The sequence below is a fragment of the Gossypium arboreum genome, chromosome 6, assembly GCF_025698485.1.
Source record: "Gossypium arboreum isolate Shixiya-1 chromosome 6, ASM2569848v2, whole genome shotgun sequence".
NCBI classification, from domain to species: domain Eukaryota; kingdom Viridiplantae; phylum Streptophyta; class Magnoliopsida; order Malvales; family Malvaceae; genus Gossypium; species Gossypium arboreum.
Window position 1 is genome coordinate 124453880 of NC_069075.1, and position 24556 is coordinate 124478435.

The 24556-nt window shown below is 34.1% G+C and overlaps 4 protein-coding genes across 5 annotated transcripts; 3 read left to right on the forward strand and 1 right to left on the reverse strand.

The window, feature by feature from the left end:
• Positions 1-2447: 2447 nt before the first annotated feature.
• Positions 2448-5311, forward strand: LOC108485384 (uncharacterized). Of its 2 annotated transcripts, none has more exons than XM_017789215.2 (2): positions 2448-3058; positions 4870-5311. In XM_017789215.2, the coding sequence occupies exons 1-2, from the start codon at positions 2819-2821 to the stop codon at positions 5086-5088; spliced, it is 459 nt and encodes a 152-aa protein (XP_017644704.1). In that variant the 5' UTR covers positions 2448-2818; the 3' UTR covers positions 5089-5311. The 2 variants fall into 2 exon arrangements, with proteins under 2 accessions (XP_017644704.1, XP_017644705.1); XM_017789216.2 differs by having other exon boundaries at positions 2448-3037.
• A 948-nt stretch (positions 5312-6259) lies between these two features.
• On the forward strand, positions 6260-12390 carry LOC108486655 (WD-40 repeat-containing protein MSI4). Its single transcript, XM_017790821.2, has 15 exons — positions 6260-6932; positions 7351-7414; positions 7685-7771; positions 7880-7942; positions 8216-8281; positions 8396-8470; positions 8625-8700; positions 9149-9329; positions 9546-9627; positions 9989-10062; positions 10206-10317; positions 10426-10500; positions 11062-11138; positions 11583-11682; positions 11898-12390. The coding sequence occupies exons 1-15, from the start codon at positions 6697-6699 to the stop codon at positions 11997-11999; spliced, it is 1470 nt and encodes a 489-aa protein (XP_017646310.1). The 5' UTR covers positions 6260-6696; the 3' UTR covers positions 12000-12390.
• Positions 12391-14104: 1714 nt separating this feature from the next.
• Positions 14105-15400, forward strand: LOC108486600 (uncharacterized). The gene has a single exon (XM_017790731.2). The coding sequence runs from the start codon at positions 14564-14566 to the stop codon at positions 15119-15121; it is 558 nt and encodes a 185-aa protein (XP_017646220.1). The 5' UTR covers positions 14105-14563; the 3' UTR covers positions 15122-15400.
• A 586-nt stretch (positions 15401-15986) lies between these two features.
• Positions 15987-21202, reverse strand: LOC108486599 (beta-galactosidase). The gene is made up of 18 exons (XM_017790730.2): positions 20664-21202; positions 20478-20573; positions 20297-20409; positions 20153-20219; positions 19935-20027; positions 19707-19850; positions 19225-19313; positions 19044-19149; positions 18851-18938; positions 18577-18695; positions 18292-18456; positions 17918-18093; positions 17618-17837; positions 17399-17509; positions 17179-17289; positions 16887-17092; positions 16483-16810; positions 15987-16410 (listed from the first exon to the last, which is right to left on the reverse strand). Exons 1-18 carry the CDS (start codon positions 20847-20849, stop codon positions 16300-16302), a joined length of 2529 nt encoding a protein of 842 aa, XP_017646219.1. The 5' UTR covers positions 20850-21202; the 3' UTR covers positions 15987-16299.
• Positions 21203-24556: the final 3354 nt, after the last annotated feature.

A 24556-nucleotide genomic window follows, 5' to 3' on the forward strand; every position in this document is an offset into this window, starting at 1 on the left:
ACGATGTTAAGGTGGTTGTCGTGGCCTCTTCAAACAAATTTGCCTACCATTCGCCTCCACCAATAGTAGATATGGCTTATCGGTGAGTCTAAACCAAGGCATGTACTCTAAAGAGGTTGTTGTATCCGATGAGAAAAAAAGTTCGCGAATGGGTAAGAAATCCATCCTATGATCCCAAATGTCAATATACTTATTGTGAAAATCTTTTCAATTTTCGTCGATTTTCCCCCGTAAATCAAGCTTGTACAGTGATTCGATGTTTTGCGATAGCGGCGAAATATTTTTCCTCCACTTGAATTGTCATATCGCTCAATCCGATTCGTTCATCTCCATTGTCGCGTAAACTATCAATGGCACATTGGCGTCCCAGATACTCCAAATAACCAAAAATTCAGGTGGGAGGCATTCTATGATATCTGGATCAACGTATGGTGTCTATTCAAATTATAGTGCACAATTATAAATTTTGTTATCTACAAAATTTTAAATTCTCAATCATTGCTTAATTATTATAGGTTTGAAAATTTCAATAACTAACATTGGCTTCAATTGTTGATCTAACTATAGTCGGATATCTTCAGATTGCTTCGGTTGTCCTACATAATTCGGCCCATGGTTCCATATACTTAAACAATATGTTAATTCAAAGATATAATAAATAAACAACATTTATTATGATAACAATATATAATTATCAAATGAATTTTACCTTGTCACCAATGGAAAATGTGTAAAGGTCGTTCATTAGGGGACGTAAAAATGATAGTCGCCACCACACCCATAATTGTAGTAGGAGCAGGCAACCATCGATTGATATCTTATCTGGTTCCGTTGCCCGATACAACACCTTGTACAACATGGCCAACACGGCTGATCTCCAACTTAGTTGACCATATTCTTTGAAGTCGATTAGGTGTAGTAGCCATCTTATGTGTACCAAACTTTGAGATTTATCAAACATTAGAAAACCTCTAATTAACCTCAGGATGAATGATCGGGCCTATTATTCTTTGACGATGTTAGTTATGTTTGAAGGAAGGTCTTTGAAATTATCTTGCAACCATCTCATTTATATTTGGGCACCTTGAAACTTGTTCAGAACATTCCCAAAAAATACCTCGTAAAGGTCCTCTTTATCAAGAACGATCACTGACCCTGTAACGATTGATCCATCCACTGGTAAACCAAGTTGTAAAGTTATGTCCTCGAGTGTAATTGTACACTCACCGCATGGAAGATGGAATATGTGTGTCTCGAGTCTCCATCTTTCCATCAATGCGCTGATAAGTGTAGGATCCAATTTGCAGTCCCCAATCTTGCAAATAACCACGAATTTCAGTATTTGGGCTCTTTGATAAATTGTGTATGGACCTCTCCAAAACAATATCATCCGCCTATTTATATCAACAAAATAAAATAATTTTAAATATTTTAAAATTGAAAAAATTTAAATTTAACTTAATTGAAAATAACAAAATTTAATTTTTTGTTACCACTACCGGTTGAGCGGCAGAAACGTGCTTGTCATCGAAATGAATAAGAAAACATGTTATTCGTGAAAATTTAATCAAATGAATAATCTACGAAATAATGAAATAAAAATATAATATTTTTAAATAAATGTATTTGAAAATTTGAACAAATCTTGAGAAAAATGAGAGAATTGAGAGTTTAAAAGAATATAGAGAGTTGGATTTTAGTAAAAAGTATGAAAATAACCTGATAGTTATAGAAAAATAAAATAACCATTGGGTTGTTTAAAAATTTTATCGTTGTGGTGTTTGAATTTTTACCTTTAAGGAAATGACTGTTGGAGGACGCACTTTCACACTCCCTCTGTAAAATCGATTTATTTCTCTAATTTTTTTAAAAAAAAATAGAATATTTGGCCAATTAAAAAAAACTGCATATTTGACATATTTAGCCAAAAAAAAAGTTAGAATTTTGATTTTCAAGAAGACGTAAAGAACCACCAAAATAATTTTAGATATTTTAATATTTGATATTGGAAAATATGAACATCACATATATAATAAATATATAATAAATGTAATTACATGTTATTATTTACTATCATAAAAGATTAGACCAAATTAAAAGTGATATAATTTGGTTAATGTTTATTGGGCTTTAGTTATTAAATAAAATATTGGCCAAATTTTTGTAGATATTTTAGTAACTAATTTTTAATTGATGATGAGTAGATTAAAATTAAAGTTAATGTGCAAAAGTTATATATATTAGATTATGGTTCCTAAATTACATAAAAAGAGTCATTTTTCAAAATTACTTGCATAAGAGAGACACATTATCAAAATTAATTAGGTGCTAATTTAGAAGATTAAAAGAAGGGGATACTTATATTATAAATTATTTTAAGGTTATAATTAAATTTAGACTCTGTTTGTTTGCTTGTATTTTGTTTTCTGAAAAATAATTTCATCATTTTCCACAGTTTGTTTGGTGGAAAACAAATTCCCACTGTAAAAGCTTTTCTAAAACAGGAGAAAATTAACACCTTGTTCAGGGAAAATGTCTTACAATTTTTCTTTCGGTAAGACATTTTCCAAAACATGGGAAAATTTTTCTCCCCTTTCCTCTTCCCCTTCCCCTTCCCCTTCCCCTTCCCCTTCCCTTTCCCTTTCCTCTTCCCCTTGGGTTGCAAAAGAGAAAAATTTACAAATAGAAACTGAAGGAAGAGTCTGGAAAAGGCAATGCTAAGCATATATAGCAAGAAAGATTCTCTTTCTTTTAATCTTTCATTGGATGTTTTTTTGTTGATTCACAAAGTGAAAATTACAAACAAAAACCATAGCCGATGGACAATGGAAGATGGAGGAGAGGGGCGGTGTCTCATGGAATGCTATCGTTGTTGGCTCTTCACACCGTCAACGAATATTATCGGCTGCCGTGGAAGCCGCTGGTCACCGCCGGTCTTCTCGCCGCCAACACTCTGATTTATCTTAGGCCTTCGTTCCTAGATTCTCTCCTCCCTTTTGTTGATGAGGTTTGGTTCAATCCTCATCTTATTCTCAAGGTACCTCATTTTATTCTCAAGGTACGCTTACTCTTTTTCTTTTTCGTTTCTGTTCTTAATTATTGTTTATTTTTCATCCTATCAATTAGGCATTACAGTGCATGATTTCCTAACGCCTAAGGAAAAATCAATAATCAAGTAAGAAAGATTATGAATTTGGAGAAACATATAAAGATTTAGGAAATCGTTGAGAGAAACCGTGGATTGATCAATCAAAAATATGAAAATTCTGAAAATTATAGGAAATTATTTACCTAATTTATGAATTATGATCAATTCTCAAGTATATCAATGCTAAGTAAATTAGTTTTCTTCCTTGCGAAATTGTGTGCTGCAACATTGATATACTATCAACTAGACCGAATTATTTGAAAAGGAAAAAAAAATTAAGGCATTAATGCAAATCAAATGATTTTGACAATAAAATCCATCATCTTTGTAGACATTGAGAGAGTTCGCTGAAGGTCAATCCTGAAAATGGTAAGAAAAGAAAAGAAAAAAACATAATGGAGGAAACCCTTTGAAAGCATAGCCATTGAAAGGGTTCTTTGAATGTTAGTGAGCCTTGTTCCTTTTAAAAATGGTTTCAGATTTATAATTAATCCCTTGGCATAGAATGGTTTGAATCTACTTTATAAGTATCCCTTTCTTTTTCTTGTGTTTCACCAATTGTTCAAAGCTGATGCCTCGTTTTAGCTTCGAAATCCATAGTTTTGTGAATTTAGGTATCTTAGGCACTTGAATATTCCAAAGTTTTCCTTGTTCATCTGCTGATTTTGGATTCTCATCATTAAATTAAAAAAAAAAGAAAAAAAAAGAGAGAAAGGGTAAAATGAAAATGGCGTCGGCTTAGGCCTTGCCTTCTTCACAGAAACAAGAGTATCTAGAAGCTGGAAAGCGCCGGGTACATCTTTTTGTTCTTAATTTTTTCCCTTTATCGGTTGATTTGATGGTTTCTTTCTGTTTTGAAATATGATTTTCGATCTGGCAAATGGTTTAGTTACTATATAGTCAGCTATTTTGGATATCGATTTCAGAATAGGACTAGAATTAGCGGTCTATTTTGGTATTTTCACATATAATCTGTAGTATATTTGCATTGTCTTGCAATTCTTTGGTAGATCATGTCTGGAATTGATGGTATATGGAATCAATTGTTTTGTTAGATTACACCTTTTGGGAATTTCAAAGCTTTTATGCCTTAAATATTTGCAACTGCCTAAGGTGCTGCTATTGGAGCTAAAAATATGACCAATGTTTTTTGATTTTTCTTCTTAAATTGGATTTGAGAGTTCACTTTTGTCATTACGTAGTTTTGTTTGTATTCAAGTTGGAAAAGATGAAGAAGCTTCTCTGTATTTGACACTCTAATAACAGTAATTTCAGATGAAGAGTGTATTTAAGTTGCATAACGATAGCATTGCAGTTTAAAATTGCCTATATGCGTTTGTGCCTGAGTGAAGTGTCTTATTTCTACTTCTATTTTGTGATGTGTTGAATCTGTTCTGGTTGTTTAGAACTCTTCTTCTAATTTTTTTCAGTAGTCATTCATGTTCTACTAACTAGGGATGGTAAACAAAAAGAACTCCCATTCTAGATTTCTATGTTTTGTCTTTGAATGCTATGCCTTTTACATAGTTTAAAAAGTTAATATCCTCCTAAATCGTCCATTTGGTTGATTGGATTTTGTATAATTTTTATTCTGGATTTATGCTTATGATAAAAGTTTTCAGTTAGATTTTATTACATAAATGGGTTTTTGCAAATGAACAAATAATTATTTAGAGTACGTTTACCAAGTATTGTTACAATTGATCCCTCCTTTCTTGCAGTTGGAGGAATTCTGTAAGAAAAAAGTAGCCGAGAAATCCAAGAAGGCAACATCTACCTTTCAAACCAATATTTCTGATGTTAGCTTAAATGAAAAACAACAATTAGAATATCTTGTTGTTAGCTTAAATGAAAAACTCTGCTCAATCTACCTCTCGAAGCTGATTGTTGCTAATGAGAATATCTTGGAGAAGAAGCATGATTTTTACTCTACCAAATAGAACAAGGATTTGATTGCTTTGGAGCAAGTAGTCACATTTTCTATTCTTGGGGTGCCACTGTGTCCAGGTTTCTAATAATTATTGTGTTTTATGGTTCATCCATTGGGCAAGTTATACTGCTTGTAATAACAATTTCCTTACAAACACAAATAAACATTTTTTGAAGTGTACTTTTTTTATGTCTTAGAAATATGCCATTATAAGTATCCATGGTTATATTTAACTCATCTGATGCAATTTGACATTCCATAATGTATGCAATTTATTACTAGTCTATGTTGTTCTATCCATAAGAACCATGATATAATGGATAAGTATATTTGGATCCTTAGATCTGTGTCTTGTGTTTATCCATCTTGTCTTTTGGTGTGCATGAGTTGGATCTAGGCTTTGTTTGGTTTGGATATAAGAGGCAAGGATAAGGAGACTTTTGAGCATTTTAGTGATAATGTATTGTTTTGTATTTCAAGCCTAATGTCATGTTGGCTTCTTAAGATAAGCTAATACTAATGGTTGCTCAAAGAACTCGAAGAAGCTGTTGAAATGAAAACATTGTTGTATGTTTTGAAGCTCCAAATACGCTTACACAGATAATTTGATGTAGAAAACTATAATTTTAAGTATATATATGTTAAGTATAATTTGACTTCAAAAATTTTAATAATTTGACTTCAAAAATTTTCTCAAGGTTGAAGATATTGATACTTTTAATGTGGTATAATATTAGTTATGCACTTGAACAATATTGTTATTATTATGTGGTGTATTACTAATTATGAATTTAAATAATATTATTAATTTCTAGTATTAATTATGGTTTGGTAGCTAATTTATAATTATTCAATCCTTGTTTTTTATTTTTTATAACACAATTGTAAATAATTTATTTGACTTTGATTGTTTTTAATTTATAACGGATAATATTCTAACTTAATAATTGAGTATTATTATATATTTAATTTGATTTATTTATTTATAAATAAATCATTACAATATATATAAAAATAATTTAAAATATAAATTTATTAATATATATAAACTTATTAATATAAATCTATCAAACAATAAAAATATTTTATACATATTCATTCAAACACCAAAAAATAAATTATTTTTAGCCAGAAAATATTTTACTGATAAATAATCCGAGCTTTAATATTTTCGGAGTTAAAAACTGGCAACTTTGAAATCTTACAAGCAAGCAGAAGCGTCCATGAAAGGTCAAACGTAGGCGGTGGGCGATCCCAGCAAAAGGTAAAACCACCAGGAGCATGTGAGTTAAAAACGTTGGAAAGGTTGATCAGTAAATAAATATAAATGGCTGAATCATCATCACCCCTAACACATTCACCATTCAACATCGTAGTGACCTCTGACGGTCTGAGCTGAAACAGTCTCTACTAACTTGCCGCGTGTACATCAGTATACTCTTTAAAGTTTAAAGAGCTAGCTAGCCCAACTAGAGAAAACCCTTACCCTTACCACCACTTTAACCGTATTTTACCCCATTCTCTTCCAAAACCCCAATACAGTCCCAGTAGGGTCCCGGTCTCTGGGTGTTTTCTCTCTTGGCTTGTTAAATCATCAGCAACGCTCCCTATCTCAAATATGGAGTCTTCCCAACCCCAACAGCAACAAGGGCCCAAGAAGAGAGGCCGAAAACCGAAGCCAAAGGACGAGAAAGAACAGCAGCAACAGCAACAAAGTGCGGGTAAAATGAAAGAAGGAAAGAAAGCCCAACAACCAAGCGTTGATGAGAAGTACACTCAATGGAAGTCTTTGGTCCCTGTTCTCTATGACTGGCTTGCTAATCACAATCTCGTTTGGCCTTCTCTCTCTTGCCGGTATATCTCCTTAACCCCCTTTTTTTTCTTGGTGGTGGGGCATTGCTATTTTATGTTGCAAAAGCTTAGATTTAGGGTTCTGTTGCTAAAAGTGCCCCTTTTGTATTTAGGGTCTATTTGTGTTATTATGCTTGATTCTAAAGATCTTAAAGTTTTTATGCTAAACCCAAATGGGCTCTTGCTGACCCGGTGAACTGTTTTTCTTTCTTAAATCATGTAAGAGATTAATGGCATTGATGTTTGTAGTTGTTTTTTTGCTTCAATTTTGTGTTAAGTGTTGCTAATTTAGCTCATATTCTTTCTCCCCTCGCGCACCACCTTTTTTTTGGGGTGGGGGGTGGGGGGTAAAAGGGAGGATGTTAAAATAGTTTTCTTTCCCCGCCTTTTGTTGATGATGGTTTAATTTGGTTTTGAGCAGCTGGGGACCGCAGCTTGAGCAAGCTACCTACAAGAATCGACAGCGTCTCTACCTCTCAGAGCAGGCAAGTATTTTTTTATTTTTTTTGGTTGTGCTTTAAGAGGGTTTTGGCATAAACTGCAAGCTGTATGGAAGGGCCCTTTCGTTTCATGTCTTGGTTGCTTGATGCTTCAGTTTTACACAACGAAACTGCTTTTCTGGAGTCTTAATTTATGCATCATGCTTAGAACTCATTCACTTAATGAACTTGAAAGAAAAAGCTTTATAGAAAAAAGTGTTTGTCTTCTATTTTGACATCTTTTCACTTGGTTATTATCTTATTTTATAATACCAGACGGATGGTAGTGTTCCAAATACGCTTGTGATTGCAAATTGTGAAGTTGTCAAACCTAGGGTTGCTGCTGCTGAACACATATCTCAGGTAAGTGGTAACTCATTTTCATGGGATCTTTTTTCCTTTGTGTAATTCATTACTGAGAAATTGCAGCTTTCTCTCTTTTTTTACATGATTGCTTCATATTTTTTTCAGTTTAATGAAGAAGCACGCTCACCATTTGTGAAGAAGTACAAGACCCTTATACATCCTGGAGAGGTATGAATCTTGCAGATTCTAGAAAGATAAATGTGTTTTTTGACTTCTTGTGAAGTCATTGACTGACACATTTGCTAACAGTTTCTTGGAACTCAACTATAGAAAATGAATTCTATTTGATATGGCAATTCCTTTTCCTTGCTTGTGATGTACGACATGTTTGGAGATAGATATTCTGCTTACTTAAATCCCTGCGTTGCATATATAACCATACAATTCTATTCTTATCATTTTCTCTTAAATAAATTGTGACTGCCAAATACGATCTTGCAGGTGAACAGAATCAGAGAACTTCCACAGAACTCTAAGATTGTTGCCACACACACTGATAGTCCAGATGTAAGATTCTTGCAATATCTCTTTTGTTAAATCATGTTGATCCAATATTTTCATCACATTTTCTTTCTATAAAGATGTTGAAGTCCACCTGGTATGCAACATGCTGAAATCTAGGTTCTTATTTGGGATGTTGAAGCTCAACCCAACCGACATGCTGTCCTTGGAGCTACACATTCTCGCCCAGACTTGGTATGTTTATTTCAGAATTTCACCTATAAGTTTAGTAAAATCTATCTCTGTTATAGTTTGTATGCATATGTTCTCTGAATGAGAGGGTTGGGGAGGGGGGGGGGTAGTGAAGGAACTGTTTTTCACTGATGACTTTTTCTCCCCTTTTCGGTAGATTTTGACTGGACATCAAGATAATGCTGAATTTGCTCTCGCAATGTGTCCCACCGAACCCTATGTGATCTCTGGAGGTTTGGGAATTTCATCATTCAGTTAACTTTATATTTGTTTGGAATGAATGATTTTACTGATATATTTAATACTGAAACCCTCATGGAAATCGTGATCTTATCTCTTTGATATGATCAAATTAGACATTGTGAGTTCATCTTCTTCCTATTAATCAAGTTAAAACATGCAATTTGAGAGCTGATTATGTTGTTTCCTATATAAAATGAATGATGTGTTTGAAATAGCATAATTAACTAATTTAGAAGTGTATCTTTTGTTAGATTGGGCTCTTTGGTATATTTTACTGTCTTCTATTGCTTAAATACATAATTTACATTGAGGCCAGTCCCAACTACTTTTGTTTCAAGTCCTGAAGGGGATTACTTAACATATTTAAAATTGGCTCTACAAACTGAATTTCATGCATATGATGGGCTTTTCTTCTTAATCAGAGGACTTTTATGACAGGGAAGGACAAATCAGTGGTTTTGTGGAGTATCCAGGACCACATATCTGGTGGATCGATTGTCAAACAGAACAAGCCTGGGGAAGGTAATGATAAAACAGCTGAAGGACCTTCTGTAGGTCCTCGTGGTATCTTCTGTGGGCATGAGGATACCGTTGAAGATGTTGCATTCTGTCCATCCAGGTAGCTGCTTTCTCTTGGATGAAATATAAATGGACTTTATCCTTTATTGTATCTCTTCTTGACTTCAGCCTGTAAAGCTTTCATATGAATATGAGTTTATTCAAATGGCTTTATTATTGGTTTCGCTTCCACGGTAGTAATGGCTTTTGAATTGCTGGTTTTTTAGTCATTTCTATGGCCTCTAATTTCTGACGTTATTTTTTATATATGCTAAAGTGTGCAGGAGTTTTGTAGTGTAGGCGATGATTCCTGCCTCATATTATGGGATGCACGAGTTGGCACTGGCCCCACTATCAAGGTGAATGTAGCATCATTGTTCTACGTGCTTTTTTCCCTTTTATGTTGGTGGGGCTAGAATTCCATGCCACTTCTTCAAATCCTTCACATATGTTGAAAGTTCAGTTGCATTTTATGCATTCCTCTTCCTTCTGTCTGGGACTTCTTTCTCTTGACAATCGTCTGTTTTCAATCATTTTGAAGTGGGTTGATTTGATATCAGAACTCAACCATTTAGCTTTTCCTTTGCTTATGAATTCCAGTCGTTGAATCAACCAATGCTTAATGTTTCTCATTCTTTCTGTTATGATCTTGTTAACATTTGCTTCTGTGTCATTTTTGAATTCTGATGATAAGCTAAAGAGTTGGCTTCTTGTTGACAGGTTGAAAAGGCACATGATGCTGATCTTCATTGTGTTGATTGGAACCCCCATGATGATAATCTTATCCTGACTGGGTATGTCTCCATCCATGTTTCTTTCAGTTTTGCACTTTTGGCATTAAAGTCTGACATGTGATGGTTGTGCCAGTGTTTCTTCATGTTTTGTAATGATGGGTAAACAATTAAATGTTGTTTGTCTTCTTTTGTTGATCTCTCAGGTCTGCAGATAATACTGTTCGTATGTTTGATCGAAGAAATCTCACTTCTAATGGAGTTGGATCACCAATTTATAAGTTTGAGGGTCATAGAGCTGCTGTTCTGTGTGTGCAGGTGTGGAAAAAACCTTCTCATTTAATATACGTCCTATTCTTTTACAAATGTGATTACAAGGATTATCATGTATCCGTACTTACCAAGTTTATAATTCTCATGATCCAGTGGTCACCAGACAAGTCATCTGTATTTGGTAGTTCAGCCGAGGATGGCCTCTTAAACATTTGGGATTATGACAAGGTGTGATCACTTGAGCATTCTCCAGTTTCATTGCCTTTGCATGCATGATAAATGTTTATACGTGTAACACAGATAACAGATATGGCCATGCATTTAAGTTGAACTCTGTAGTATCTTAATGCTTCCCATCCATATTTGCATTCTGCATGGAAATATTTTTTTTTTTTTTTTGCGGTCAATTTTAGGAAACTGAACTCTCATCAATTAAAGGAGGATGTGGTTTGTGAGTTGATAATTCCGGTTCAGAATTTTCTAGAATTGAAGATATTTATGGTTCATGTCTTCGTCTACCAAGCTCTTGTAATCTCACAACAATAAATTAATAATCTGAAAGTTAATTGATAAAAGGGGATTTAAATTAATTACAAGTAGTAAGCACATAGATATACTGAGGGTTAAATTTTCAGTATCTTTGTCTTCCTTACCCTCAAGTTTTACTTCTGTTTATGTAAAACATAGTTAAGATATTCCCCTTTCCATTCAAAGCCCAGTTCAAAAATATGGCTGTAGTTGCTACTATTTGATCTCCAGGTTGGTATGATGTGCTCATCTGTATTGCAGGTGGGCAAAAAGGTGGAACGTCCTTCAAAATCGGCAAGTACTCCTGCAGGACTCTTTTTCCAGCATGCTGGCCACAGGTTTGCAATTTTTTTTCAGTTTATATATCATGTATTTGGACTCTTCTTCTGAAGTATGCCATCTATGCTTAGTCTAATGCATTTCACAATTTACATTCTTTCATCCTTTTTCTTTCCTCTGGCTATTTCTCCATTTAAACTCACACCATTAAACTAATGTCCTTGATGATCTTTGTTGCATACAAGCATATTATTTAGCCCGGTTTCTTATGTTAGTGGATGTATAGAAACTTTTTAACACCTTCCTTTTATATTTTCGTGTTCTGGAAGGGTCCTTGATGATCTGTAGGACAACATTTTTGATTGTTCTCGCACAGAATTTGGTCTGACCTAGTAGATGTTTTGAGTTGGAAATTATGACATTTGAGGATTTTGTATGATTTTTGTAAAAATTTATTCCTGATTGGTTAGCAAACCTTCTCATTCTTTCGACTTTTTATATAGGGACAAAGTTGTCGACTTCCATTGGAATGCATCTGATCCATGGACTGTTGTTAGTGTATCTGATGACTGTGATAGCACTGGTGGAGGGGGGACATTACAGGTATCATAAGTTAATTTCTAGTTTCCGTGTAGTTTTTTTATGTTGGAAAATACATTTCTTTTTTATCTTGAGATTGAGTCAAATGAGCACTGCGAAGGTAGATATAAACATATATAAGTGGCAGGCAAAGCCCAAGGGCTTTACCTGGCATGCATATTATGGGAAACAATTATAAATTGTGACAAATGCATTAAAACTAGAATGATGATATGCAGATATGGCGAATGAGTGATCTGATCTACAGGCCAGAGGAGGAGGTTTTGGCGGAGCTGGAGAAATTCAAGTCCCATGTCATTTCATGCTCCTCAAAGCCATGAAGGATGAAGGCGCCCCAACATATTTCCAGATTGACTTATAACAAATCTATGTAGATGCCTCAGTAGGTGACATGTAGATTTTCAGACATTGAATATTGGTAAGTGTTAGACTGATTACAACATTGTTGAAGACAGAGTGTGGTTTGGAGGATAAAAATTATGACTCATATCAACTAAACTCAATGATGGGGGGCAGAAGGTTTTCATTATTTCCGGCCCATAGGTAGTTGCATTGCATGTTACTATTCTGAATTATGATGACCATTGTTTCTTCATTTTTCTCCTTTTTGATTCGGTGGTCTTGTCTTGTGCTTTGAAGATGGAACAGTTAATGTGGATTGTGTGTGGGTAATAACTTAACTGCGTCATGAACAGTAATTATTACCTAAAATTCAACAAGCCGTCTTACTTAATTTATTCTTCATGAGTTTCTTACTATTTAGTAGGTGGGCCCTCCTACCAAAACCAATAAATAATTATATTAAATATCAGTTCCCAGGTGTCAAAGGTGCCTACTACGAGTAGTAACACCCAACTGCCGGATTGGAATGCTAAATTAGTTTCTTAAACGACTTTTCTTTTAAACCACTGAAAATCCTTCCCTAACAAAGATAAATTTAATTAAAGATATTTATGTAATTTAGTTTAAGAAATTTATTTCGGATAGAACACCAAATAGCCCTTTGTTTTTTTTTATTTAAAAAGCACATTTCAAATAATTTCTTTATTTTAAAAACCTATTAAAATTATATATTATTAACTATATTTAGTTGTTTTTTTTGAAAAAAGAATCACCCTGCATGTGAAAAATCTTGTTATATATGATATCTTTCATATATGTCATTCATATATTCGAGTAATGACTGAACATATAAATATAAGGATTAATAAATATTAATAAAATCATTCGCAGCTCAAGTAATGATTTTTCAAGTTGTTTTTTAAAGAGAAATTATTTCATTCCGGGATGATGCAATTTGGAAAAAAAAAAAAAAACATGTAGGTGGTAAAGTATAGGCTCTAGCAACAGCCTTAGTATCAAATGAACACTATGGCATATTAATAATTGGCTCTGTTATAACTTAAACATGACATATTTAAAATGATCCAAAACAATAGAAAAAAGTCAACAAAATAATTGAGCTTTCACCAAATTGGAGAAGACGGTAACAAAATCATCTTTAAAATTACTTGTAAAAGTAAGACTAAAAAACATGCTACAAAAAGAGACAAACTTTTAAAAATGAATACCTATTAAACAAGTAAAAACAAAAAATAACATATAAAATTTAAAATAATATGAGTCTAAATCAATAGAGATATCAACAAAATATATATATAATCTGAAAAGAAAACAAACAGATAGAAGGTACGAAAAGATAAAAGAAAAATTAAGTTAATGAGAAAGAAAAGATTGGTATAATTAACCCGAAAGCTGACACCATGGTAAGCTAAACAAAAGAGAAAAAGTAGACCTTTTAGTTTTTTAAAGTAACTTGTTTTGTTTTAATATAAAAAAAATTGCTTTTTTTCTTTTATAGAATGTACTAAAATTGAAAAAGAAAAAGAAGAAGGAAAGAAAAGAGATGTTAATTTTTACTTTTGGACAGATTTTTGAGATCTCGAGATGCATGTCCCGTTAGGAAAGAAATTAAATGCTGACAAGAAAAGAGAAATAGCCACAAAAAAGTGAAAGTTGCTTTTGTCAAATCCCTTTTTATCTTTCTATTTTTCCCTCAAATTTGATATAATTTATAAAGGTTAAAATGCGATGTAAAAATTAAGAATTAATTAATTTATTTTATTTTTAAAATTTAAAATTTAAGTCTAATTATAAAACATTGTTAATTTTTTTTGCTAAATTAAAATTAATTTTACTTATATAATTATTAACCGAATATTTTTTATTTAAAAATATTACAGTAATGAATTTAATAACAAAAATAGTGTTAAAGAGTTGAAATTGAATTCTAAAATTTTGAAGATATAAAACTAAATTTTATGAAATATAAAAAAATCAAAATTTTTTATTTTTAAAAGTATAGGACTTGTTACATATTTTAACAGTGTTTTATTTTTGTAAAAGAAAAAAATCATGCGTTTTATTCTAATAGGATTATATTTAGGTTTTTAATGTGGACTAATAGTTCTTGCGAGTCAAGTAATTTCTACAGATAAAAACGGTATAGTTGTAATTTTACAAGTCACAAAAGCCATTGGAGTACCAAAAATATTGACAAGTATTTATTTAGGGCTCCTCCATTGAAGGGTTTTCCCGCCATTTTTCTGCATAGGCTCTTCTGCCACGTAAGCAAAAACCCTCCACGCGGCACTCGCTTTTGGGCACATGGAGTCCCAATCTCCCCGTCAAAAGATGATCTGCCACGTCATTTAAGAGAGCTTAAAAACCATCGAATCAGACGGATGGCATTAAATGCATCAGCCATTAAATCAAAATCAACTTTCCATATCATTTCCTTTACACGTCGTTATATATATAAGGTCTTCGTGGTTTACCATTTTTATCCTTCGTTTTTTTCTCTTTGAAGAAAATAAATATTAGCATGGAGGAAGAGGAGGGAAGGAAAGCGGAAACCGACGACGTCAGCGGCGCCGAGTCTCCGGAGTTTAAACGGCAGAGAGATGCGGGAGCAGCTGAGTTAAGCGATGAAGTTATGGGGTGGTTATCGGTGGAAGGTAGCGAGGCTGACTCGATGAGCGAGTTGTTGAAGCTTCTGGACGACTCAGTGGAAACGACCATGTCAGCGTCATTGTACACGTATTCTCCGGCGTCGTACGGAATGAGAGTTAGGTTCAGCGACAATCCGTATTCGTCGGCGTTGATATTTCAGTCATCGTCTTCGTACATCACCATCAACGGCAACGAAGAGAGCTGCGGGTCGTCGTTTTCGGAGTCGGAGTCGAGCGTGATGGCCAGCGTGGACATGGGTGGTATTGTAATATCGAAGGTGAAGGGTTTGGAAGGAATAAGGGAGTGGTTGGAAGCGGAGGAGGGTGGGGCGTGGGGGGGAAACGAGGAAGAGGCGCGTGGGTGGGTTGTGGAGTCGGAATGGAGATGGGCATGGGACGAAGAGCAGCTGACGAAGTTGCTGGAGGAGTGAGTGCCCTTATTGAAATTTGTGAGTAAACGTGAGCAGTTATGGCCACATTTGTTAACAGTGGAAATTGAAGAGTAGATTAGAGAAATAGGGTTTTAGAGAATTAATTAGACGGCCTGCAGATAGAGATATGTGCCATCATAATCATTAGGGGTAGAGTAGTAGTGGTGGGAAAAAGATAAGAAGGGGGATTTTCCATCAATGTGAGGGCCAGATTTAATAAAAAGCACGAGTTACGTGATTTTCAAGTAATTTCAAAACGTGATTGATTAATTGAACAAACACTGGTCCTTATCTCTATCTGCTTTGCAAAGAGTATTATACTGTGTAACTCCACAGTCAATATACCTCTTTTGTCTCATGGATATCACTCAAAACAACCTTCTGTGATCAACTCCTTAATTTAGTTTTTTTCATTAAAAAAAAAAAAACCCAAGAGCTTAAAAAAATACAACAGAAAGCCCAATCCTAAGCTCAAAAAACCCACTGAAACTCTAGCTATCAGCTCTACCATCCCCAATGCCAGGCCCATCGCTAATAGTGAAGTCTGGAAACACGCCGGAGACACCACCGCGCAAAAAAGAGGAATCCAAGGCCAAACACGCCCTCAGTAAGTGATCATATCTTTGTGTGACATTTCCCAATCCACTCGTTGCCACCCATTGCCCCATCCCTATCATCAAATTTTCACCACTGATCATCATTATCAACCGACACTTCTAACCATTGTGCCAATGGTTAATCATTCTCTACCCCCTAATTACTACCTAATTTACAACTCTTTCTGATTTCCACACATCAACTCTACTTAATAGGTCAAAGATGAAACTGCAACATTATGAATACCAGAAGAGACTGTAAAATGCTATTTAAAATTTGAAAAATGCTTGGATTTTTTTTACTTTTTTCCATTTATTTTTACAAAGAGAAGCAATTCCACGTATGCTATATAAACTGAATTCCGAGAAGCTAGAATAATCCTAGATTCTTTTACAAACCGATCCCATTTATGCTTTCTCTATGCTGTATCAGACAATTAATGGCTTTCTCTATGCACATAAATCATATCATCTTTGCAGTGAGCGATACCTTGAAAGCTCACAGAGATGGTAAGGAAGTATCTATGTACTGAATATGAACTAGTCTAGGCTTCTTTAATGTATCTCTCTATTTAGACTTCTTCATTTGCATGCAGCTTCAACTGATACCTTCTTCCTGCTACCTGGACATGGATCTCCTCCGAATACTTCGGGAGCCACGGTTACCGAACACGATTGTTTTCCGATGCAATTCTGCAAACAGACCATGTTAATTACAGTGAAAACTAGTAAAAATTTCAAGATCTTTCATAGGTTTAGGCATACCTTTTGGAATGCATCATAGGACTTGTTGGCATGGCAGCTTCCCTCACGGAAGTTTCCACAACTTCCCTCAGGCATTCCATAGCTAGCAAAGTTTATTTTAGAAATTTTCTGGCCAGGAGGACACCACAAATGGGCTTTGGGACTACTGATTCTTCCTGCGATTAGCATTCCCCGTTTCTTCATTGTTGGCTGCCCTTCAAATATATCAGCACATACACTTCTTGTTGTTCTTTTAGCCAAAGCAATCCCGTTGGGATCACCTCCCCATTCTTCAAACACCACCAAAAAGTTTCCACTTGGCTTCAGCCATGAACGTGGTACATGGTACCTGCAACCCAAAACTCAGTTACGAATGTTCGAATCGGATCCAACAAATAATAACCAAAAACGGAGTAGGTCCTCACCATCTTTGAGAAGGCTGTCCGCAGTTAGTTCGGCATTTCTGGTCACTATAAGTTCCAGAATAATCACAAGCATCGCAATTTCCATGGGCTATATAGCCAGGCCAGTGGCGTCCAATACTCTGGCCATTGATCCATACTTGCCCTTTTCCCATGCTACTCATATCTAAACCTAATGGTTCATTGCCTCCTGGTGCATCAAAAGTTGTCTGCAAACAATACGTGTTCTATATTTTAATCCGGTTCTATAGGTTCGAACATGGTATCTGTTTAATCAACATGGAATTTTCCTAACCTTGTACCAAGTCATAGGTTGTTTCTTCACTAATTGTGATCCTTCAACCCATTCAACAGAGGAGCTTCCAGCATCGGTGTGAAGCTTTAAGGCTTCCCCTTTTAGACCAATCTGCTCAGCATCATGCCAACATAGTATATTAGTATATATATATATATATATATATATATATATATATATATATAAATATTTCTCTATGTTTTAGCAGTACTAAACAAACCTTGTAAGACCATTTCTGCTTAGAAAAATCTCTTGTCCCCTCATTGAGACCCTTCAATGTAACCGGGCCTAGAACCCCAACATTCCATGTCTCAAAATGAGTGCCAACATTCTGAAACATATATGAAATTTAATGATCAATGTTTAGAAATGCCATTTCCCAACTATCATTGAAGTCAAGAAAAAACAAAAGCCTCATCGGAGAAGTGACAGAACGAACCGAGAGTCCCACTGCAACACTTAATAAAGTAACCTTGTTAATCCCAGCTCTCAGCTTGACATTGTTGCTGAATGTTAACTTTGGATTTTCAAGTCCCCCATACACAGTCCCTGATAGTTGACCATTAATGAAAACATGCAAAGCATGACCAGCTGACCAAATAGTAAGAAGAGGATCTTGTCCACTCCTCAAAAATCCTTCATCAGAATCTATTTGTACGCTGATAGAACAACAGCATGTAAGAAAATCGAATAGAACCATGGAGGTACGATAATATGTGTTTTACTCGAGATTACTCACTCTGTCATGTACCACAAGTAATCTGTAGCATCCCTGGTGATATAGATTTGTTCCCAAAGCCCATCATGTACAGTTACATCCTGATCATCAGCAGAGGGGCTTTCTTCATTGTATGATTGCCATGAAAACGCGGTGTTTGCAAGTACCATCTTCTTCTCTGAGCTCTGGGCACCAAGCTGCAAAACGATTACGTTCAGATATTAAATTTCACATTAAGGACCTCTTCATATGGATGGTACAGAGAGAAAACCAGCATTGATGTGAAACATAAATAAAGCTTAAACTTCATTTTCATGTACCAAAACTCTTTTAAGGCCATCTTACTAAGTTTTTCCCCCATGAAAGATGCAGTTGTGAGAAAGAAATTGTTATACCCTGGCAGTGTTAAAAACAGCAGTTTTACAGTCGGGAAGGATGGTGATGGACCAACTTGGTAATTCATAGTGTGCACTTCCAAAAGTTACTTTTACAGAGTACTTTGTGTCATAGTTTGCAAGGAATGCTGCACATGCACCTGACTTTGACTTGAATACATGACCCTGGGAATCAAAAAACAATTGTCAACATCATGAGAAGAACAAAGTCCAGAACTTAAACAACATAATTTTCTTATTTCTTTCAGATTAGACAAAGAAAAAAAAAAAGAAAAAAGAACTTACCTCCTGATTGCTTCCAAGTGATGTCACTGTAGGATCTGCAGACACTAGAGCTGGTTCACTTAATTTGATGGCTCTATGTAAATCTCTCAGATGGCCCCATTTTGGTTCCCTTGGTAGCCCTAGTAAAGCCATTCAGAGACCCTAGAACTGTTAAATTTTGGGGAATATTTTCAAGCAACTAGTTCTTGTTCCTATTCAGAATTTAACAATGTTGTACACTCATGATGAAGCAGGTAAATAAATACAGTTCAGCCTACAGTTCATATGTACATACCATATTCATCAATAGGAGCATCATAATCATAGCTAGTAGCAATGAAGAGACCGCTCGCTGTCCGGCCAAAATTCGTTCCACCATGGTACTGAGGCAAAAAAAGAAATTAAAAAATGAAGCTATTCATCTTTCACTGCATTTTTTTTGTACAAAAGTAAACCAATTCTACAAGAGAGGCAGCAGAACTTAATACCATATAATAATTAACAAATGAACCACCATTCTGTATGAATCTTGCAACTGAAAATGCTATGTCTTCTGCTGGTCTGGTAGGCACTGCACCACCAAACTCCGTATACCTTGAGGTTTAAACAAACCAAAAGGTCAAACAAGACTCAAAATCAAACTTACATGGCAAAATTTGTATGACTTACCAGCCAGTCCAGTTTTCAGTCCACATCTTTGGCTTATATTTTGCATTGGGAGTAAAGTTTTCGCAGTAGAATCCATTGCAGGTGTTTATCTGCCACAGTATAATGGAAATTATAGAGACAGATGGAGACTATTATATGATCAAATCATTATTTCCCCCTAGGACAATAAGTAGAAACTTCCTTGTTAACTAAGCACTGTTACCAGAGGCAAAGGTGACTTTGATGATATCATGTCACGAGGTAACAATCATATTATTTCCATCATTGTGGAACTTAGAAACCCAAAAGGATTTTCCATAAACGTCAAAAAACATTAAGAAAGCTGGAAGCCCGTGAAGCTGGAAATGAACACACGCTGAAAAGCTATCAAATCAAACTCAAAACAGCTTGAGATAAGGTTGCAATTTAAGGCCAAAAGCCCCACCTAGAAAGGAGGCATACCATTACCAACAAAAGCAAAAACATATGGGAGGATATCTTACCACAGGGTCAGGAGCATCATCTTGCTTGCACATAATCCAGGGGACACCGGTGTCGAGCCCCACTGCCATTTGTGCTGCCCATTTGGTGTAAGCTTTACCTGGATCACCGATTTCCCATTCAACCGGACCAAATTCATTCTCAATCTGTAATTATACATTCATCAATTTTGAACCAAAATTCGATACTTAAAATCAGTTAAATAACTAATAGAAGGATGACTTTCCAACCTGAGACATTATAATTGGACCTCCTTGAGTCTCAAACAGCTTTTCAGCTTTCATCATACTCACTATCTTCTCTGTAAATTTTTGCATTGCTGCCTACATTATAGTTATTTACAAACGCAAATTATTTCACTAATAACATATATATATATATATATATATATATATATATATATAAAGAAAGGGCAATTAGATATAATCAATTTAGCAAAGCTCTCAACCTTAAAAGGTTCATTATCAGTCCTGAAAGCAATGCCGGGGACATATTTGAGCCAAACAGGAAATCCCCTGAACCAGAAAACGGAGCATATCGGTAAACATCTATAAAATTAAGAAAAAAAAATCCTTAAATAAAAAATTATTACCCAAAGTTCCATTCAGCACAAATATAGGGACCAATACGGAGATGAACATAAAGGCCAGCTTGTTGGACCAGCTTTATAAATCGAACCAGATCATATCTATCCTCAAAATAATACTGCAAAAAGAAACAAATAAACAAACAATAGGCAAGTTTATAAATAAATTTGAAAGCAGGTGGCATACATTTCCAGGAGAAGGCTCATGTCCATTCCAGAAAACGTAAGTCTGTATAACATCCAAGCCTCCTTCTTTGGCCTTTGCTATAAGATCAGGCCACATCTGCATACAAGAAATGTTTTCTTAAAAATGAGGTTTGAACTTTGAAACAGGGAAAACCAAGGAGCTACAATGAGAGGGGTTTAAGAATACCTGAGGAGTACTTCTGGGGTAATGGATAGAACCAGAAAGAAGAATCCTTCTCCTGCCATTAATGATGATAGCTTTGCTATCATAAGAAACAGTGGCTGAAACTAAGGAAAAAACCCAAGAAGAAAACAACAGCCATAACATGAACATGTTGACCACCTTGGACAACATGTTTTTGTCCCACCACATTGTCAAACACTTGAACAAAGCAACGAGCCTTTTGTAGTTTTGTATATCCCCTTCTCCTTGTTCTATAATATTAGAGGAAGCAAGAGAAAGGAAAGAGGACTGGGTCCTTCATTTGAAGAACTCAAAAGGGTAAAAGAGGGGAGAGGGAGACAGTGGATTGGACTCAGTTATTGGTTGCAATGTGGAGTTTATGTATGAGACTGAGAAAGACAAGCTCTCGCCCTGAAACTGCTTTATACACTTCGTTGAGAAATGAAGCGACCCCCACACTCTTTTGCCTCTTAACAGTAGTACTATTTTTTATTTTTCATTTAATTACCCAAATCCCAATCATTAACTAACAACTACTTTCACATTTATATTTCAACCATTAGATTAATAAAAGGGTAGGATTAACCATCTCATACTAAAACAACTTGTACACTAATTAATGATTTTAATTAAAATTATTGATATAATTAATTAATTGCAAATCACATGAATTGAAACCAACTATAAAATATATATATATTATGAACACCAGAATAAATAATAAATGGGAAAAATGTAATAAACAAAAACATAACATGTTTAATTACAGTTATATATATCTATAAGTATACTTATTTATATTTAAGATTTTTACTAAATTAGTGTTACACATCAATCGTACTTTAATTTAATCGTATAATTATTAAAAGTCCATTATTTAAAAAAATATTACACATTATAAGATTGAAATCCAAAGTATTAAAATCTTAAATATATTTATTTTATCATTTCAACCAAATCATATATAATTTTTACAGAACTTTTTCAACCATAGTCTATATATATGAATAAATTATTAGACCCATTTTTATACATTACTATTTATTATAATGGGAAAAAAGAGCTCCTACGTAACTTATTATTGCTTTTTTCCATTTTATGAGTAGAAAATAAATTTTTTTTTTAAAAAAAAAGTATAGGTTACCTTAAAATGCAAGTCACAACAAAATTGCGTGTGAGGCAGAGGTTTTCAGACAAAGGCAATTAAATGATAATAGCTGGTTTTGTGTTTATAATTTAATTTCATATATGTAAAAAAAAAAAGAAGAAGAAGATATAATTGGAAGTATTGATGAGATGGTTAGAAACAGGTGTGTTTGCAAATCATGGCTTGAAAATAAAGCAAAAGTAAACGATTTCATTTTCGTCGGTTTATAGTTAATAATGGCTACGTTAAAATTGGTGTATATCAGACATATATTTTGTTTAAGAAGAAATAAAATCACCAGTTGTTGCCATAAACATACAAAAATTGGGTCATCTTCAACAGTTTATTTTAACACAAGTACATCCAACTTGTATAAATTAAAGACAACATCACATGTTTTTATCTTTTCACTTCTATAATAATTTTCAACTAATTTAAATTTTATAATAATTAAATTTATATCCATATTAATTAAAAACTCCAACATTTCATCAATAATTCATGATATAATATTTAATCATCCTCAACAACTCTCATTACCATATTAACAATAATCTGTAGAATTATGAGCTAAAAACATGTGAACTTTGCTCGTGTGAATGAAAGTAAAAAGAAAAGGTGAGAAAAGAAAATACTTAATTCATAATTTATGATCAGTTTCTTTAAAAGAATTAACTTATTTTTAAAGGCAATTCTTATATAAAATATCCAAAAGCCAATGCTTACGCCTTACTCATAGTATCTACATATAATTCAAACTGATTTAGTGTCAAAACATACTAACCCAATTGAGGAAAAATACATAAAAATGAAACAATAATATATTAATAATTTAGTTTTTCAAAAACAACCTTTATTCATTTATTTTTCTTTTACACTTCATGATACTTTATAAAACCTCATTGTATCACCATCTCATAAAAAAAGACTCTACCAAACGATAGACGTTGCCTACACAACAATTTTTTATTACCAACTGTGTAGCACACAAGTCAATTGTTGTGCAAACTGAAAGATCTTTAAAAGATGACACATGACTTGCTGGTGAAGCTAAACATACATGCAAAAAGACCCATCATTATTCAATCTTTAATACAAAAGGACACCTGATGGTGAGTATATAAGACCACATACTCATCGTTTACAAAGGGAAGAACCTCCTGTAACTTAGAAAACCTAAGACTCTAAAAGTGAACCACCTAGTATGTATCATTAGCTCTCTGCACAACCGCCGTGTGAACTACTACTAACTTCCAACCACTCACATTGTATTAATAATTTGGTGTGGTGAGTGTAGACTAACATGGCTTATCCCATAGGAAACATCTTTGAAAACTAGGACACAATAGAAGCTCCAAATAATAACTATCCTTTAGCTAGTAATCAACCATAAAATCCTTATGGCCTTTATGATCAATATCCTCTATTTGTAATACAACAAAACACATTCCTTGGATACAATACATTCTTTCCTAAATTTAGACCTTTCTCTCCACCACCACTTAGAATACATCCTTATCCAACTCCTAACAATTAAACTAAACAAAATCCAAATTAATATTTGAGCTTCAAGAACAAATGAAAGTTGTGCAAGAATAGTTACTGCAGAAACAACAAAAAAAATCAAAATTTATGCCAACGAAATGGCCAACTCATACAAGAATTAAAGGCAAACCAAGCACTTTGTCAGAGTTAGAGATCTCACGTTGAGAAAGAGGTTGAATATTGCCACTTAGGTAGAAATAAAAACTATCATGGAAGAAATCTTTTAGTGATATCCCTATTCTAGAAATATTCCCTTTTAGAGGACCAAATGGAGGCTTTAAGAAGGGAATTGCAAGTATTGAAATGAGGAAAGCCTACTGATGTCAAATAGATTACGTGTAGTGACAATCTTCTAACTCTAAATTTTTTTATGAATACATGCCTTCTAATTTTAAGCTTAGAAGAAAAAAAATATAATAAAAAAATACCCATAAGATCATCTACAATAGCACAAATATTATATGGAAATTCTGCCACTAATGCACTAAAATGTGTAGCCTTGTCTATACTTTAATGAATCATGCTAGAAATTAGAATCAATCATTATCAGGGGAACCACTTAGGGATTATATTTGTCGATTTAGTACAATTATAGAAACCAATACTTTAATAGATGAATAGGCTATTCAAGCTTTCATTGTAAAGGTATATTGCTAGGATCTAGTGTAACACCCTGATACCCAACTGGATCGTCAGGTTCGAGCTACAAGGTGTCACATTCATTGTTGGAGCAACTACGATCAATTTACACTTGATTAAAAACCATTAAACATTCATATATAAGTAATACATATGTATAAAATGATGCATAATTGTTTTCGGGTCTCATACTAGCTTAAAAAAGCTCTTTTGGTAACCCGAAGAACGACCAAATTGTAAAGATTTCAAGACTCTGGGTTGATGTTGCGACATCAGGGGCTCCTCATTGCAACGCAACTCTCTAACTTAAGCTCGTTGTGACCTAGAGTATATGTTTTCGCAATGTGAATCATGAGTTATTCCTTGTCATAGCATTGGGGATAGGTCGTTGCGACGTGACATACTGTTTCCATAAAAATCAACATGGTACAAATTTGAGAGGTCTGTAATAATACTTAACATTTCATTTACAAAAAAAAAAAATCCAATTGCATTCAAGCCAAAAGATGCCCAAAATGATAATTCAAAACAACATCAACTACCAAAGTCTAACTTCAACCATTTA

Excerpts from the sequence above, each read along its gene's own strand:
- LOC108485384 (XM_017789215.2), top strand. The coding sequence starts at position 2,819 with ATGGACAATGGAAGATGGAGGAGAGGGGCGGTGTCTCATGGAATGCTA. Across the intron at positions 3,059-4,869 it reads TACCTCATTTTATTCTCAAG|TTGGAGGAATTCTGTAAGAA; the intron begins GTACGCTTACTC and ends CCTTTCTTGCAG.
- LOC108486599 (XM_017790730.2), bottom strand. The coding sequence starts at position 20,849 with ATGTGGTGGGACAAAAACATGTTGTCCAAGGTGGTCAACATGTTCATG. Across the intron at positions 16,811-16,886 it reads GGACAGCCTTCTCAAAGATG|GTACCATGTACCACGTTCAT; the intron begins GTGAGGACCTAC and ends TTTGGGTTGCAG. Across the intron at positions 16,411-16,482 it reads CCTATGATGCATTCCAAAAG|AATTGCATCGGAAAACAATC; the intron begins GTATGCCTAAAC and ends GTCTGTTTGCAG.
- LOC108486600 (XM_017790731.2), top strand. The coding sequence starts at position 14,564 with ATGGAGGAAGAGGAGGGAAGGAAAGCGGAAACCGACGACGTCAGCGGC.
- LOC108486655 (XM_017790821.2), top strand. The coding sequence starts at position 6,697 with ATGGAGTCTTCCCAACCCCAACAGCAACAAGGGCCCAAGAAGAGAGGC. Across the intron at positions 7,772-7,879 it reads CTGCTGAACACATATCTCAG|TTTAATGAAGAAGCACGCTC; the intron begins GTAAGTGGTAAC and ends TATTTTTTTCAG. Across the intron at positions 8,282-8,395 it reads CACACACTGATAGTCCAGAT|GTTCTTATTTGGGATGTTGA; the intron begins GTAAGATTCTTG and ends GCTGAAATCTAG.